The sequence below is a fragment of the Vulpes lagopus genome, chromosome 5, assembly GCF_018345385.1.
Source record: "Vulpes lagopus strain Blue_001 chromosome 5, ASM1834538v1, whole genome shotgun sequence".
Taxonomy (NCBI): Eukaryota; Metazoa; Chordata; class Mammalia; order Carnivora; family Canidae; genus Vulpes; species Vulpes lagopus.
The window spans coordinates 96,749,458-96,764,567 of record NC_054828.1 but is presented as its reverse complement, the minus strand read 5'-3'; the positions used below and the strand labels follow the sequence as shown (position 1 = coordinate 96,764,567).

General features: G+C 42.1%; 2 protein-coding genes across 2 annotated transcripts; both read left to right on the top strand.

Moving 5' to 3' along the window:
* The first annotated feature begins 569 nt into the window (after positions 1–569).
* LOC121491857 (40S ribosomal protein S3a-like) lies at positions 570–2,563 on the top strand. The gene is made up of 2 exons (XM_041756995.1): positions 570–663; positions 2,152–2,563. The coding sequence occupies exons 1-2, from the start codon at positions 570–572 to the stop codon at positions 2,505–2,507; spliced, it is 450 nt and encodes a 149-aa protein (XP_041612929.1). The 3' UTR covers positions 2,508–2,563.
* A 3,813-nt stretch (positions 2,564–6,376) lies between these two features.
* IL36G (interleukin 36 gamma) lies at positions 6,377–10,402 on the top strand. Its single transcript, XM_041756994.1, has 4 exons — positions 6,377–6,425; positions 6,882–6,986; positions 7,707–7,846; positions 10,193–10,402. Exons 1-4 carry the CDS (start codon positions 6,377–6,379, stop codon positions 10,400–10,402), a joined length of 504 nt encoding a protein of 167 aa, XP_041612928.1.
* Positions 10,403–15,110: the final 4,708 nt, after the last annotated feature.

Below are 15,110 nucleotides of genomic sequence, written 5' to 3'. Positions count from 1 at the left end.
AGGAGACAGATGGACTTTGGAGCTGAGTCTGTCTGAAGACCCAGCCTTAGAATATTTTCTCAGGCTTAGAATTTATCTAATTTAAATTGGTAAATTTAGGGATTGGCAACATGCCCGGTTTTGGGTTCCTTCTCATAACGTGAGTGTTGCTATAGAGAGAATGGAAAGGAGAAGCCCCTAGATTTCTTTCTTACCCCTGCCAAGATAATAAACCAAAAACTAAAGCAATACTACACATCCGGGAGAATGACTAGAATTAGCGTCATCATCAAAGACTTGAAAGATGCAAGGGTATTAATTTCACATCCCCATTTAATTTGCCTTTTTGGTGGGTGCAAATACTGCATAGGTTTCAGAGAATGTCAGTAGATCATCATAAACTTAACCAGCTTGTAAAGCGAATTGAAGCTGCAGATCTGCATGTTACGTCTTTACTGGGGCAAATAAACACAGTGCCTGAGAACTAGTATTTACCTAGAAGATGTTTTTTTTAGAAGATAAGCTCATATCTGTGAGCAAAGATGACTAGAAGCAATTTGCCTTCACATGCAAGACTCATGTCTTGCCTCATGTCTATATCAACTCCCCAATTCCTTATCACAATAAGTCCTGGGGACCTGGTGTTGGTCTATTACATTGATGACATTACGCTAATTGAATCCGGTAAGCAAGAAATAGCAAACACACTTGATGCCTTTGAAAGAGAAATGCATGCTAGTGAGATGCATTCAGGGGGTCTGCCATATTGGTGAAATTTCCAGGGGTGCAGTAGTCTAGAACGTATCAGAATATTGTGATAGACAAATTGTTGAACCTTGTATTTCCCAGTATGAAAAAGAAAGGCATGGTGCTTAATGGGCCTCTTTGGATTTTAGGGTTAACACATTCCTTGTCTGGGCATGCTGTTTTGGTCCATGTACCAAATAACCCATAAAGCTGCTCTGGGTCCTAGATCCAGAAAAGATTATGCCAAAGGTCTAGGCTAGGATGTAAGTCCTGAGGGCAGGCCTTAAGAATTAACAGACCCACTGGTTCTAGAAGTGTTTATGGCAGATAGAGGTGCTGCATGGAGCTCTTGCAAGCCACAGCTGAGAAATGACAAGGAAAATCCCCAGAGTATGGGAGTAAGGCTGTGTCCTCTTCTGCTTTGCTGTAAATCAGCTCCTGAATTACTATTTGTTTATTACAGAGTTTGAATTCCTAACCATGAGACATGAAATGACTATCTACTTAAAATGCCCATCATGAGCTTGGACTGACTTGATCTACCAAAAGACTGACTTGATCTACCAAACCATAAAATTGGACAGCCACAGGAATTTTCTATTTAAAAAATAATGGTATATGGGAGACCAGGCTAAGTATATCTGAAAGGCAAAAGTCAACTTCATAAGCTAGTAGCTCAGACTTCCATGGTATCTCCTCTTAGAGCTTTTCTACCTATTTCTTAATTCACACCATAGTCTCATGGGGAGATATAGAACAGAGAAGTGTAGGCCTGATTGGACATATGTATGGATCTGCATACTATGTTGGCCCCAGCTGGAAATAGATGGCTACTGCCATTTCACTATAGCCCCTTCAGGTTGCCTTGAAAAGTAACGATGAAGGGAGATCCTCCCATTGGGCAGAACTTGAGATAGCATATTTGGTATTCATTTCATGATGGAGGAGATCTGTGATACAGATCTACACTGATCTGTGGGCCAGTGAGTTGACTACCTGAGCAGAGACTTAGAAAGAAAATGTTAAGAAACTTGGCTAGAAGGAGGAGTAGAGAGTGGCATGCAAATGCACTTCTCAGAATGGGTACAGAATGGGTAATGTGAAGATACTTGTTTTCCAAATAAGTGCCTACCAAAGGGAATCTACAGCAGAGGAGGCTTTCAATAAATGAGAGGTCGAAGTGTCCCAACCTGTGGTTGTCAGTCTTCCCCAGTCATTTGCTTACTCAATGGGTCCATGTATAAAGTGACCATGGAAACAGATGTGGAGATTATGACTCAGCTGCTTGATTTCCCCTCAACAAGTTCAACTTGGTTACTGCTACTGAAGAGTGTCCAACCCATAAGCAGCAGAGATGAACAGAAAACCTCTGATATGGCACTTTTCCTGATAAGACTTGATCTACCAAACCATAAAATTGGACAGCCACAGGAATTCGGAAGACCTCTTACGCTCAGCACCAACAGGTCCGCCAAATCCGGAAAAAGATGATGGAAATCATGACCCGAGAGGTGCAAACAAATGACTTGAAAGAAGTGGTCAATAAATTGATTCCAGACAGCATCGGAAAAGATATAGAAAAAGCTTGTCAGTCTATTTATCCACTCCATGATGTTTTTGTTAGAAAAGTAAAAATGCTGAAGAAGCCCAAGTTTGAATTGGGAAAACTCATGGAGCTTCATGGTGAAGGTAGTAGTTCTGGAAAAGCTACGGGGGATGAGACCGGTGCTAAAGTTGAACGAGCTGATGGATATGAACCACCAGTCCAAGAATCTGTTTAAAATTCAGACATTTAATGGTGACAAATAAAAACATTTGTGATGTTTAAAAAAAAAAATCCATCTCTGGTGGCAGATTGGTTATATTGGGCTGTTCCATTATGACGAAGTCAATGCTTTTTTCTTGTATAGATATATATAAATTTCGTGTATTAATTTATCTTCTCAGCTCATAGTACTTCTGTCAGCAACACCATTTGTAGACTTACTGAATGACTTTATCTGAGATGTCTCACATAACATCACTTCCAAATAAGGGTTACATTTTTCAGTAAAGGAATTGTGGCAACAATTTCACACTCATGCAATAATTCATTGGCTTTTCTCCCTGCACCATCATTGGCTTTACCATATGCAGCTGTCTTGGTAAAATAGTGGAATGGTCTTTTGAAGAGTCACATGTGGTGCCAACTAGAACACACACTTTGAGAGAGTGCTGTCTTAATGAAAGCAGTGTATTCCTTAAACTGGTGGTTGATAAGTGTTGTTGTCATCCTCATGACAGGAGTGAAGAGGTTCAAGAACTGAAGGGTGGAGTAGGGAAGAGCCCCTGTTATGCTTAAACTAAATGGCATACTGTAGGAACTTTTTCTTGTTCTGTGACCCTAGGCTCCCTGGAAAGAAGGTTCTAGGGCCCAGAAATGAAATGCTTCCCCTAGGGAATATAGTCTGAGGAAGATCTGAGGAATTGGAAGCTGAGATTGCCCAATAGCCATTTGGCCCCTTGTGTCATTAACAAGGGGCCAATAAACAAGTAGAAAGGTGTGATCTTACTGGTTGGAGTGATTGATCCTGATTCTTCAGGGAAAACTAGGTTGTTGCTTCTCGATGGAGGTAAACTCAAGGGATTCCCTGGAGCAGGTCTTATTTCTCTGCCTAGTAGTTTCAGACAATGGAAAACTGTAGCATCCAAAAAAGAAGAGCACCAAGGAGTATATTTTGCTTGGGGTGGGGAATACAGATTTCCAACTTAAGGAGGAAGAACATGGACCTGAGGGGCAAAAGGCTTAGCCAATGTTGGATGACTTCCAATGACCCTTCACAATTCACTGGAAGGAAATTGGAGTATGGGAAGAGAGTGAGGTCAGGGTATTTATTCCTGGTTGCGTCCCTCTGGGGTCACCCCAGGCTGTTTTTCTTGAGGCGGGTCATGGCTCCTAATATGTTGTCCTTTCTACAAAGCTCTCTCTCTCTCTCTCTCTCTCTCTCTCTCTCTCTCTGTTCTGGTAACAACTGTTTTCTCCTCTTGTCCATTCAGGTCTATGGGTGATAGGGGTGTATCCTACTGTGACTAGCCCTGGGGTTCAGCATTATCTATGCCTTGGGATTTCCCTATACTCTGCCCACATCTTTATAAATAAACCCTTTATAACATTTACCTCAAATCGCCAAATTTTGAATGTGTCATATATTTCTTGTTAGAACCTGATTCGCACAACATAGCTCCCAAGTTCACCCAAGCAGACTTGAAAGACTTTGATGTGGGAGAGACATTCTCTTTCTTGCAAAGATGTAAATAACTGAACATGCAATTTTTATTCTCACAGAAAATTATCTTATAAATGTAAAGGAACTTGGCCTTAAGCAATGAATGTCAGGTCAGAGGATTAAATAAATGCTGATCTTTGCTGACATTATGGAACTAACAGATCAACAGTTCTGATCCTGTAGTACTTCTGGACTTCCAATTTTGTGATCTAATGAATATTTTGATCACTTTGATTTGGAGTTTTCCAGCTTTTGAAGCTGAAAGTAAACTTAACTGGTAGATTTTTGGAAGTATATGAGAAATATGGAAGTATATGGAAGTATTCTCATATATATGAGAATATATGAGTCAAGGGGTACATACATTTAGATTTTTAATAGCTTTTGCTAGATTGCTTTCCAAAAAGGCTGTGCTGATTCACACATCCATCCATACAGTGAGTGAATCTGTTTCCTCACCACCATTGCCTACCACCTTTTTAATTTGTGCCTTCCTGATGGGTGGAAATGGAATCTCATCATTGCTTTGATTTGCATTTTACTAATTACTAGTATGGTTAACTATAATTACTTCTATTTGTTGGATATTTATATTTTCTTTTTAGTGAAAAGCTTGTTACACCTATTATTTACTTTTCTATAAAATTACTTGCATTTTAAAAACTAGTAGAAATTACTTCAAAACTCTTAATATTAGGTGTTAGCTTGTTAGATGTGTTGCAAATATTTTTCTTGTAGGTACCTTATATATTTCATTTTAACTCATGGTGTGTTTTGTCTGAGTTTGTCCAACTTGAGGCCTTGACAGAAAAGGACCATGTTCCTCCAAGGCCAACAAGGAGATGTAGGTGACAGTATGAGAGGTTAAACAAGGAGACTCTTCAAGTCTGGGAAGAGGAGCTCATGAAGGTGCTTGCCTAAAAGGCTCTGTCTTAGCCTGCCCCCCACCCCCAACTAGGCAAATAAGTATGAAGTTGTTCTCACTCTATCTTTTGAAATTCATCTCAGTCAAGTTAGCTTGTGCTGCAGAAAATTTTTGTGCTTGACCTCAGCAAATGGAGAATGGAGGTGTAACAAACACGGTACAAAAAAATAGTAATAAAGCTGTTACCATTCATTGAAAACCTACTAATGCCCTGCATTGGTAGAACAGAGGGTGGGAAATAAGTCAGAATCTGGGGCTCAGTTTTTAAGGGGATTATTGCTGACCATTTCAGTCCTCAGGCAGTTCTGCATTTTGGGGGCACCAGGGACCAGGCTTGCCTCTGAAGGGCACGCTGCTCAGTGCCTGTGGCTTCCCAAGGGGGTGGAGATGTATTTCTGAGGAGCTGAAAGAAGACAGTATGGCATCTTTCAGCCTAACCCTCTTTTCAGGAGTGGCCCAAGGTGGTTCAGGAGGATTGGAGGGCCAGAAATGCCATGTGGACCCTGCCTGAAGCCCACAGCGAATTTTGCAATCACAGGACTCCCTTAGTGGAACTATAGAGGGCAAGCTTACCTGCTCCAGCAGATGGACTCCTTTTGTGAAGAGCCTGGAATTTCCAGTTGTAGCCTGAGTGACAGACAGGAGAACTGAGTTCTGGGGAAGTCCCTCAGTCTCCCCTTGCTGAGAAGCCTGGGGTCTGTCATCAACTCTATTTCCCTGTGGGTGTGGCTGGGTGCCTCCTTCTCCGGCAGCTCATGCTGATGCTATGATTTCTCCATCAGAGTCTCACAGGATCTTCTGACATACAATTTCCACGCCCCACCAAAGTTGGTGGCACCTCCCCATGCTCACCAAATAAATGTCAGTCTCTGTCAGAAACCGCCACTGCTCTTGGGAGCTATTGGAGCTGTGATCCAATCCTGTGCACTTTTGATAAAGGTCCTCCAACTTTTCAACCTTCCCTCTTTTCTGTGCTTTAGGGCTCAGGGAAGAGATGAGGCCATGCCAAGCTCTGTGTCTTGTCCAGTGCAGGGCTAGCTGCTTCTCACTTCTCACTTCCCAGGATGTTGCTAGGATCCTGACAGAGCTTCCCTGCTCCCAGGCAGAAGCAGATGCCAATGGGAGAAAGAGGAGGAGACGCAGGCATCAGGCAGCTGTGAATATTTAGGGTCAAAAGTCATGCCTGGCTTAGAACTTCTGGGGAGACACTGTCACTGGCTAGATCTTTGTGTGGAGGAAATTCTGCCCAATGTCTCCTCCCTGTTACTACCTTGAAGTTTTGTCTCAGGAGGTGGCTCAGATTTTCTGACTAGGGCTTCATGTCAGGCCAGGCTTCACAGCTCCTTGTCCAGAATGAGGATCTCAGTAACTAGTGTCCTAGAGAGGTCTCAGAAGTGTCTCCTTTCCTGGTGCTCATGTCTCCTATCCCTGTCCCCACAGGTATTGAGATAACCACGCTATGACATGCATTCGAGGAGTCCCTATGTCTAAAGAATCCTATACAGCAGGTGATGTTAAGATGGGGCTCTGGAGGTCTGGGACACCTGTACTTACACCTGTCTGTTCTGGATACCCCAGCATTCTTTGCCCCTCTTTCTGTATGGCCTTTACCAGCCAGTGCTATCCATCTTCCCCTGGACAGTGAGCTTCCACAGGGTGGGGAGTAGTGCTTGTTCTCTGCTCTGGCTCGAGACCACCACCAAGCCAGGCACAGTGGCATCAGAGGGAGTAGCTGGACCTTGACACACATGTACTATGTGTGACAGTTTACTCTCTTAGACCAGACCTTACCCTCCTCACCACAACCTGTAGCTTTCCCATAAAGAAAAGCTGAGCTGAAGGTCATGTGAATTCTGTCACTTTTGGTGTGTAAATCTGGGACCTTCCTTCCCGAAGGGCCTAACATCTAGAAAAGTGGCCTAATTATAATGGGTCTTCATTATTCTTTTCTGTTTAAACCACAGCGAATAAACCTCACGTTGGGGAGGTCTCTGACTTGGATCAGCAGGTGTGGATCCTTCAGGGTCAGACCATTGTGACAGTTCCACGGAGTGGCAGTGTAACTCCAGGTGAGTGGTCATCTTGGGGCTGTTGCCTTGGAGGCAAGGGAGGGGTCACACTAGTGCCCCTGGGAGACTAGCACTGGCCTTTTGTGAAAGGGTGGCTTTACAATAGGGCGGAGGAGGATTTCACACCAGCCTGGGAAGCCATGTCTCACCGGATGGAGGAGGATTTCACACCCGCCTGGGAAGCCATGTCAGGGAGAAGTTTGTCTGGACAAGGGTGTAGAAAGCAGAGAGGGAAGAGCAGTCTCCTGGGGAGCAGGAGAGATGCTTTCAGTGACTGACAGCTGGTCCCATGGAAGAGGAGTATCTTACTCTGCCTGACTTCAAGGTGTCTTAAAAGGACTGAACGAATGAGTACAGGCAGGCAGATTTCAAGATCATATTGGGCAAAACTTGCTTATGGACAGAACTCTTTGAGGATCAGAGGGGCTGCTTGAGGTTGGAGCTTCCCACCTTCAGGTGTTTAAGCAGACGTGTGATAATCCCTAGGGCAGGGTCTGCTATCTGGGTAACTCTTTTGTATTTGCTCCATTTCCTAGGGTAGTGACGGGTACGTAGCATAAATGAATAAATGAACAAATGAATGCGGTAGTTGGCCATTTGGTGGCCTTGGGATAGCAGGGATTATACTCTTAGGGTTTCTTCCTGCCCCACCTAAAAGATGCTGGTCTTGTCCTGACTTCAAGAGCAAATTGATACCATCTCCCTTCTTATCTTTATTAGTCACTGTCACTGTTCTCCCATGCAAGTATCCAGAGTTGCTTGAGCAAGGCAGAGGCATTCCCATTTATTTGGGAATAGAGAATCCAGAAATGTGTCTGATTTGCGAGGACAGTGGAGGGCAGCCCACATTGCTACTAAAGGTGAGTAAGAAAAATAATGTTTGAAAAAAGGCCAATTTCTTTTGTTTATTTGGTAAATAACCTAATTTTAGAACTAAAAAAAGAAATATTCTCCTATTTTTAAACATATTTAATATTCCTAGATATTTTTTAGTTATGTGCATGCAACTGAGTTCTCAAACCTCTCACTAGTTGAGGATGTTTGTCTTTCTTGAATTTTGAGATAGTATCAACCATTGTTTCTTCAAGTATATTCTCTTCTTCATTCGCCTTACCTTTCCTTTTAGAATTCCTATGCCTTGGTCATTGGGTCTTCTTCCCTCTTTGATATCTCATCTAATTTTCCATACTTTCTATCCTTTCATTGTTTTTGTGTTTTGCTTGATGCATCCTGGGAGAATTTCTTGGTGCAATCTTCCAAGTCATTATTACATTTTAAGCTTGTCCTGTCTGCTAAATCATTCTTCCATTGTGTGTTCTGAAATTTCAGCCTTTACTCTTGTTCCTTAAACTTCAGTTCCATAAACTTCAGCATAGTTCTCTTCAATTGAACTCAACCCAATCCAACTCAGTTCAGCAAATGTGTGAGTTTTTACTGGCCTTCAGCACTGCTGTGGCCATTTGACATCTACTGGGGCACAGAATAGCAGAGGGCCCTGCCCTGATAGGGCTTGGATTCTTCGGGAGAGAAATGGTAGACAATAACTATTATAATAGGTAAGTTTGAGATGCCTTTAAGGGTGTTATGTTCCCTGGGAGAGCACAGATAGACCAGGATAAAGAGGCTGGCAGTGCTAGACCCGGGTAGAGTCGGGCTGCCGTCGAAAATAGTGCAGTAGGCATCCTAAGATTTCAGCAGACAGTAGAAGGCAACAAGAGAGTTAACCAGCAGGGTGTCAGGGACAGCAAAGATTAGTGGAAAAATAGCGTGACAGTAGTGAATTAATGGACGAGGAGTTCAGAGAGATAAAGGCAGATCACAAAGGGCCTTGCCCGCATATGGAAGGACTTTGCCTTTCAATCTGAGTGACATGGGGAATTATTAGGAAGTTTTTAACAGGAGAGTGACATGAATGGACATAGGTTTAAAAATAATTGTTTTGGCTTATAGTTGAAAGCAGACTGTGGGGTGGGGGGCGCAAGGGTGAAAGTCCTGTGGGGGACTTCGAGGTGCTCTAGGTGAGATGTGATGGATGAGAGGATAGCAGTGGAGGTAAGTGGAAGCCAGTCAGATTCTGAAAATATGTTATTTAAATTGAGGCAACAGGATTTGCTGGCAGAGTGAATGTGAAATGTGATGAAGGAGGATCGAGAATTACATTTTCAGCTACATCCTGTCTAGTAAGTCACCCTTCTACTGTGGTTTTGTCCTCAGATGGATTGAGAATTGGACATTGCATTCTGTCATGTGTGAGTACTTAGGACCTCGGTGACAGTGTTATTGTTGCAGCGCTGGAGGTGAAAGCCTGGATGGAGGGCATTGAAGAGAGGGATAGGAGGAGAGAAATCCAAGACAGCACATATAGGCAACTATTACAGGAAGGTTTCTGCAAAGGGGAGCTGGGAATGGTGGTGGGCAATCAAAACAGTTATTTTTTAAGATGGTAGGATGACAGCAAATATGCTAATGGGAACAATGAAGAGAAAGCCAAAATGATGAACTGCTGGAGGAACAACCCTAAGCTGGGAAGGGCAGATGGGACCTGCAGCCCAGGTCTTCCCAGGCAGGGAGTCTAAAGGGAGGAGGAGGACATATTGGAGTTTGAAATGAGAAAGTGTCTTTTTATTTATTAAACACATATCTATTGACTTTTTCTGTGTCGAGGAATACAATGATGAACAAGTCTGGCAATAATTATATGATTGTTGGCTAAATACACTAAGTTCAGATGATAATTGGACCTAATGAAGGTAAATAACCTGGTAATGAGATAGGGAGGGGGCTTGAAGGTGGCTGAATTATGGACCATTCCTGTGTAGTGGCTCTCTGGAGAGCTTGTGCATGTGTAATTTAGAGGTCCTTGGTTTACTGCTGCAAATCTGCATCTCCTTCCTTTTCCTACCTATCCACCCTGCCACCTCTTGTGTGACAAGAGTTCCAATTCATTCTTCAAGTGTGCCCGGTTGTTTATTAACCTGTCCCTTGTGTCATTCTGACTCTATCTCTGGATTTGAGGCTGGGGGCTGGGAAGGTGAGATTGTGTGCTCAGTCTGTGGCTCCTTTGGAAATGTATTTTTCTAGGCCTGTTTTAATAGAAGGATAAAGCTTTCTCGAACTTTGGAACATTTACTGATTGTGTGCAAATAATTCTGAACTACTCAAACAGCCTCTGCTTCTCCTACTGGGCGTTCTTTGTTACATTTCAGGAGGAGGAGATACTGGCTCTGTACAATGAAATGGCGCCTGTGGAGCCCTTCCTCTTCTACCACTCAAAGAATGGCAGGACCTCCACCTTCGAGTCTGTGGCCTTCCCTGGCTGGTTCATCGCCTCCTCTGAGAGAGGCCACCCCATCTTCCTCACTTCGCATCAGGGGGGAATGTACAATGTTAACTTCAACTTAAATATCAACGCTTGAACTCAGGCTGGAGGGGGCAGCTTGGTCAAAGGTCTTTGTGTTAAATTTTCTAGTTCCCAGTGTGCTTTCCTCTGTATTATTGCAGTGTCATTTCACATCAGTGCTGAGAGGTGGGCAGGACACTATTATCACCGCACTTTATGAATGACTTCATGGCGACTGAGGCATAGAATGTGGGCTCAACCGTAGGAGAGAGGGTTGATGTAAGGTTCTCCTCTCAAGCTGAAGCTGTCCATTCCATAGCCATCCGTATGAGGATGTCAGGACCCAAAGACATTAGGGCATTCTCTGGGGGGTGGAAATGGAGAAGCCTCAGAGCTCAGGAATCTTACCCAAGATCGGGTAGCTGTCATGGAGCTGATTGTTTTGTTTTGCTTTGTTTTCCTTCCTATTTGTATTACCTTTTCCATATGCTTTTTGTTTTGTCAGTATATCTCAGGTTGTATAATGTATCCTTTTAAGGATTAAAAAACTTTTAAAGATAAATAATTTTTAATAACAGTTAAATTATTTTCCCTAATTCTAATATGTAAACATAAAGCCAAATATAAACTTCGTGTGTTTACATAATTTAAAAAATCTAAAACTAAGAGATAAAATGAAATAACAAACATACCGAACTGAAATTACAAATGTAGTTGAGTGAGGATAGCTCAGTGGGTGAGCCTGTGACTGGGGCTTAGCTGAGGGGAGAAAGATCCCTGTCAGTGGAGATAGGCTGGCATGGAGATTATGCATGTAGAAGAGCACTACTCTTTCACTACTTTCAGTATAGTCTCACAGCCTTGATTTCTTTGCCTTTTTTAGACTTTTCCTTTTAGGCATGCTTACCATCCACATAATCCCTTTAAAAACTGCAGTAAAGGTCCCTTTCTTTGGAGCAGAGAGCCTAGTTTTTCCACCAGCCATGCTTCAGATGATGTATTCTGATGATTACATTACATGATCAATTAGTAATTAAATCACTAATCGTGGGTATAATTGTAGAAAGATGTAGCTCAGCTCTGGATCTGTATATAATAGATTTCTTATTTTGACTCTGATACTACAAATGCAGAAAATTCTGTTTGCTTAAATACAATTTCCAAAACAGCACCAATAACTTAAATTTGTTTTTTTTTTCTCCTACTTTTGGACAATCAGACCACATACTCTAATAGGCAGGCCAGTAAGAAATCAGTAAGCACTGATTTAATGCAAGTCCTCTTGATTCTTTAAATTTTTCTTCTTCAATTACATATAGTTTTAGCATTGCAGTTTTATAAAAAAAAATCAACAAACCAAACATTAAAATGGGCACTGAGCTAATTAGTTCTGGGATATTAAATAGAAGAATTGGTTATTGAATATTTACAACTATCCCCACTGCTAATAAATGGTAGCAGTTTCTTACATCTGCCAATTTACCTTGCTACATCGTCAGTTGTTATATCTGACAGTTGGGATCTGGTGACACATTTGCTTATGACATGATTATGGTCTGAGTGTTACAGCATCTCCATCCTGTTACAGGTGATTCCATCATCCCATCTCTTTTCTCCACCACCAAAACTGCTCATGCAGACACCATGACACTTTGGATTGTTACTTGGTACAGATTTGAGCTCAAACAAAAGCTCAAATATGAGTCTTGGTGTCATATAACTGCCTACTCTGATGATCCAGAGGAGGTTCTGATAACATATTTAGAGTGTAATCAAAATGAAAACATAGTAATCTCATAGTTTGTGAAGAAGTCTAGAAAACAGACTTCCAGGGACCCCTGGCTTATCTACCACGTTTGAGAAAGACCACAGCATATGAAATCATGGAAGGCCCCTGTGAGTAATGACATCCTCATTGGTAGGTTTATGGCCCAGTGAACACCTGGTTTTCACACATTTGAATATCAAATGCTCTTGCATTTGAGTTCTATGAGCTCCAGGCCAACATTCATTGAAGGATTTGGTTCTTTTGGATCTTTAACAACAGGGTGGTATAAGGGGCTTGATGCACTGTGTTGGGGAGGTCATTGAGGAGGATATGACCACTAGTTGACCCATGAGCTGTGCCCTGGCAGTTGGAGGGTTCTCACCTCCTCCCCTGCCCTTGCGTTGTGTGCGCTCTGCTTGCCTTCCCTGCTCCCAGAAGCTGCCTCAAATACATAGCCTTGTGATAGGGATGTGATGTTGAGACATCTGGATGACATATATGGCTGCACCTAGTTAAGGCCTCCATATAAATTTTCAGTATTCTAGTGGGTGAGTATGGAGATCTACTTATCTTGAAGCTGCCCAAAGACAAGAGTCCTATGTAAGTTCCCTTGCTTATTAAATTTGCCACCTATCGATCTGAAGTGAATTGTCTCTTTCCTTTTGGTCTCATTCATTCCTGATCTCCACATATGAGGACTGGTTTCAGATTATACCCAGGAAGCTCCTGAGGAGGTGTAATCTACAGATTACACTGAGAGAAGAGCTTTTGGATTCTGGGAAGGAATTAAGAACCTTGCCACCAAAATCACAATTGTAGTGAAGACAGTTGAGTGGGATGTTTTTCTGCTTTGGGGATCATATCTTCTGGCATCAGGATTGCTGAAAGGCAAAGACAGCTTCTGAAGCTGGACCTGAAGATACCGTCCTTGAACTCATGAACAATGGGGCCTGGATACTAAAGATGCTGCCCCCGGGACCCTGAGAACAGTGGTTGTAATAAGTAATTCTTCATGTTAATAAAACATTGCTTTTTATTTCTCAAACTTTAAAAAGTCATTTAAAAGAAAATTCTTCCAAAACAATACATGTCTATGATTAAAAGTGATATTCTTCTCCCCAATCCTATATCCATGAGGCAACTGCTAACTCCTTTTCAGCTCTTTTTTCAGTTTTCCTCCACCTATCTAGGTATATGTTTTACTTCTATTTCTTGAATTACCAACTTTAGACATTATCTTTTCTACCAGACAGATGTTTTGCATCTCTACTGTACAAAAATCATATGCCCTGTATCTAATGCCCTTTATCTATTTGTTACAAGTTAATAGTAAGTCGAACAAAATTGTATTTATAGAGAGTTAAATGACCTTTGGGTGGGTCTGTTAGACACGACACGGGTGGGCTCTGGTATGACATTGAAAAGGCACACAATAATCCTTTACTTTTTTTTTCAAGACTTGGATAACTCTTTTGAATTACATCATTTTCCCTCAGTCTTTTCTTTTTATGAGTAAGGAAAGGGTGATACATGGAGTGGGTATGACTTGTTGAGGGTGGCATGGACATTTAGTAGTAGGACTGGATATATGATACTCTTGAATTTTGGTCTTTCTATTTCTGTCTCCTTATGTTGGGATGAATTGGGTTGGGTTATGAAATGTTGTATGAGAAAACAGCAGCAATTATCCAGAGCAAGACAGCAGAGCAAAGTATGAGCCACCTCATTCCCATCATTGGGGCTATCCTTATTTAGCAGGGTGTCAGCAGATGACCCACTCAGGAAGGAACACTCCTAGCCACCTGGACATTGTTATGTAATGGCATACATGCTGAAATATATTGTGTATCTTATTTCTCCAACTTGAAGCAATATCAGAATAATCTGTGGTCTGAACTAAGAGCTCAAGTGTGAAAGGGATTATAAGGGAAAGGAGGGAAAAATTAGAGAGGGTGACAAAACATGAGACTCCTAACTCTGGGAAATGAACAAAGGGTAGTGGAAGGGAAAGAGGGCAGGGGGATGGGGTAACTGGCTAATGGGTACTGAGGAAAGCACTTGATGGGATGAGCATTGGGTGTTTAAAATATATTGGCAAATCAAAATTCAATAAAAAATAATATAAAAAGTAAAATAAAATAAAGAAAATAAGAGCACAAGTGTTTGGGCTCACTTCAGACCTCGTAAATTAAAACCCATCCCCCTCAAAATTCCAACTTAGTAAGTTTAGAGCATTGCCTAAGAATCAGTATTTTACTAAGGGTCTTAGCGAATAGAATGCACCCTCCCCCCACCGTTCATATGCCCATCATGTCTGTTCTAGAGTAGTTGTCTAATGTCAACCAGCAGAGTGGTTTTATTTGCTTGGATATCCAGTGGCTCTGTGGTTGATGTTTTCTGGTGGGCATTAACATATAATACAAACATCTTCACATTTTGTGTCCACTCTCATATATGTCCATGCACATGGCTTTACTCTATATCCCCTTTAAGTCTTCTGATCAGTGAGCCACATATTGACTATTGCCCACAAATCTGTGTGTATTGTTCCTTTGGGACATTGTTATTTCCATACCAATGAAATGGGCTCACCCATTACTATGGATTACTCCCAGCGACTCCCATTGACTATTTCCTCTCTTCACTATTTTTGAAGGACACTGCCAAGTGTGGTTGTAATACACCTGCCATCCATTTTTGCCTTGTATCCACATAGTGAACTGACCCATGTGTAAACAATGCTTGGGCTTTTTTCTCTTCATTTAACTAGTTATAGAGGGACCCTCCATATAACTCCAAATTCGAGCTAGGGGAAGGGTACTGGTGTAATTGTGCTGGGTGATGTGGGGGTATGCTTTACCTCTTCATATAGCTTACTTGTACCCTCTAGTTCTGCTTGGGGTCAGTTCTAGATTGAGAGTGAGAATGAGTGGGAAATATCAGTGAGGGTGACAGAACATGAGAGACACCGAACTCTGGGAAACAAACAAGGGGTAGTGGAAAGGGAGGTGGACGG

Coding starts and splice junctions, on each gene's coding strand:
- IL36G (XM_041756994.1), top strand. CDS start 6,377: ATGACATGCATTCGAGGAGTCCCTATGTCTAAAGAATCCTATACAGCA. Junction 6,426..6,881: donor TAAAGAATCCTATACAGCAG/GTGATGTTAAGA, acceptor TTTAAACCACAG/CGAATAAACCTCACGTTGGG. Junction 7,847..10,192: donor AGCCCACATTGCTACTAAAG/GTGAGTAAGAAA, acceptor GTTACATTTCAG/GAGGAGGAGATACTGGCTCT.
- LOC121491857 (XM_041756995.1), top strand. CDS start 570: ATGTCTATATCAACTCCCCAATTCCTTATCACAATAAGTCCTGGGGAC. Junction 664..2,151: donor CATTACGCTAATTGAATCCG/GTAAGCAAGAAA, acceptor AAAATTGGACAG/CCACAGGAATTCGGAAGACC.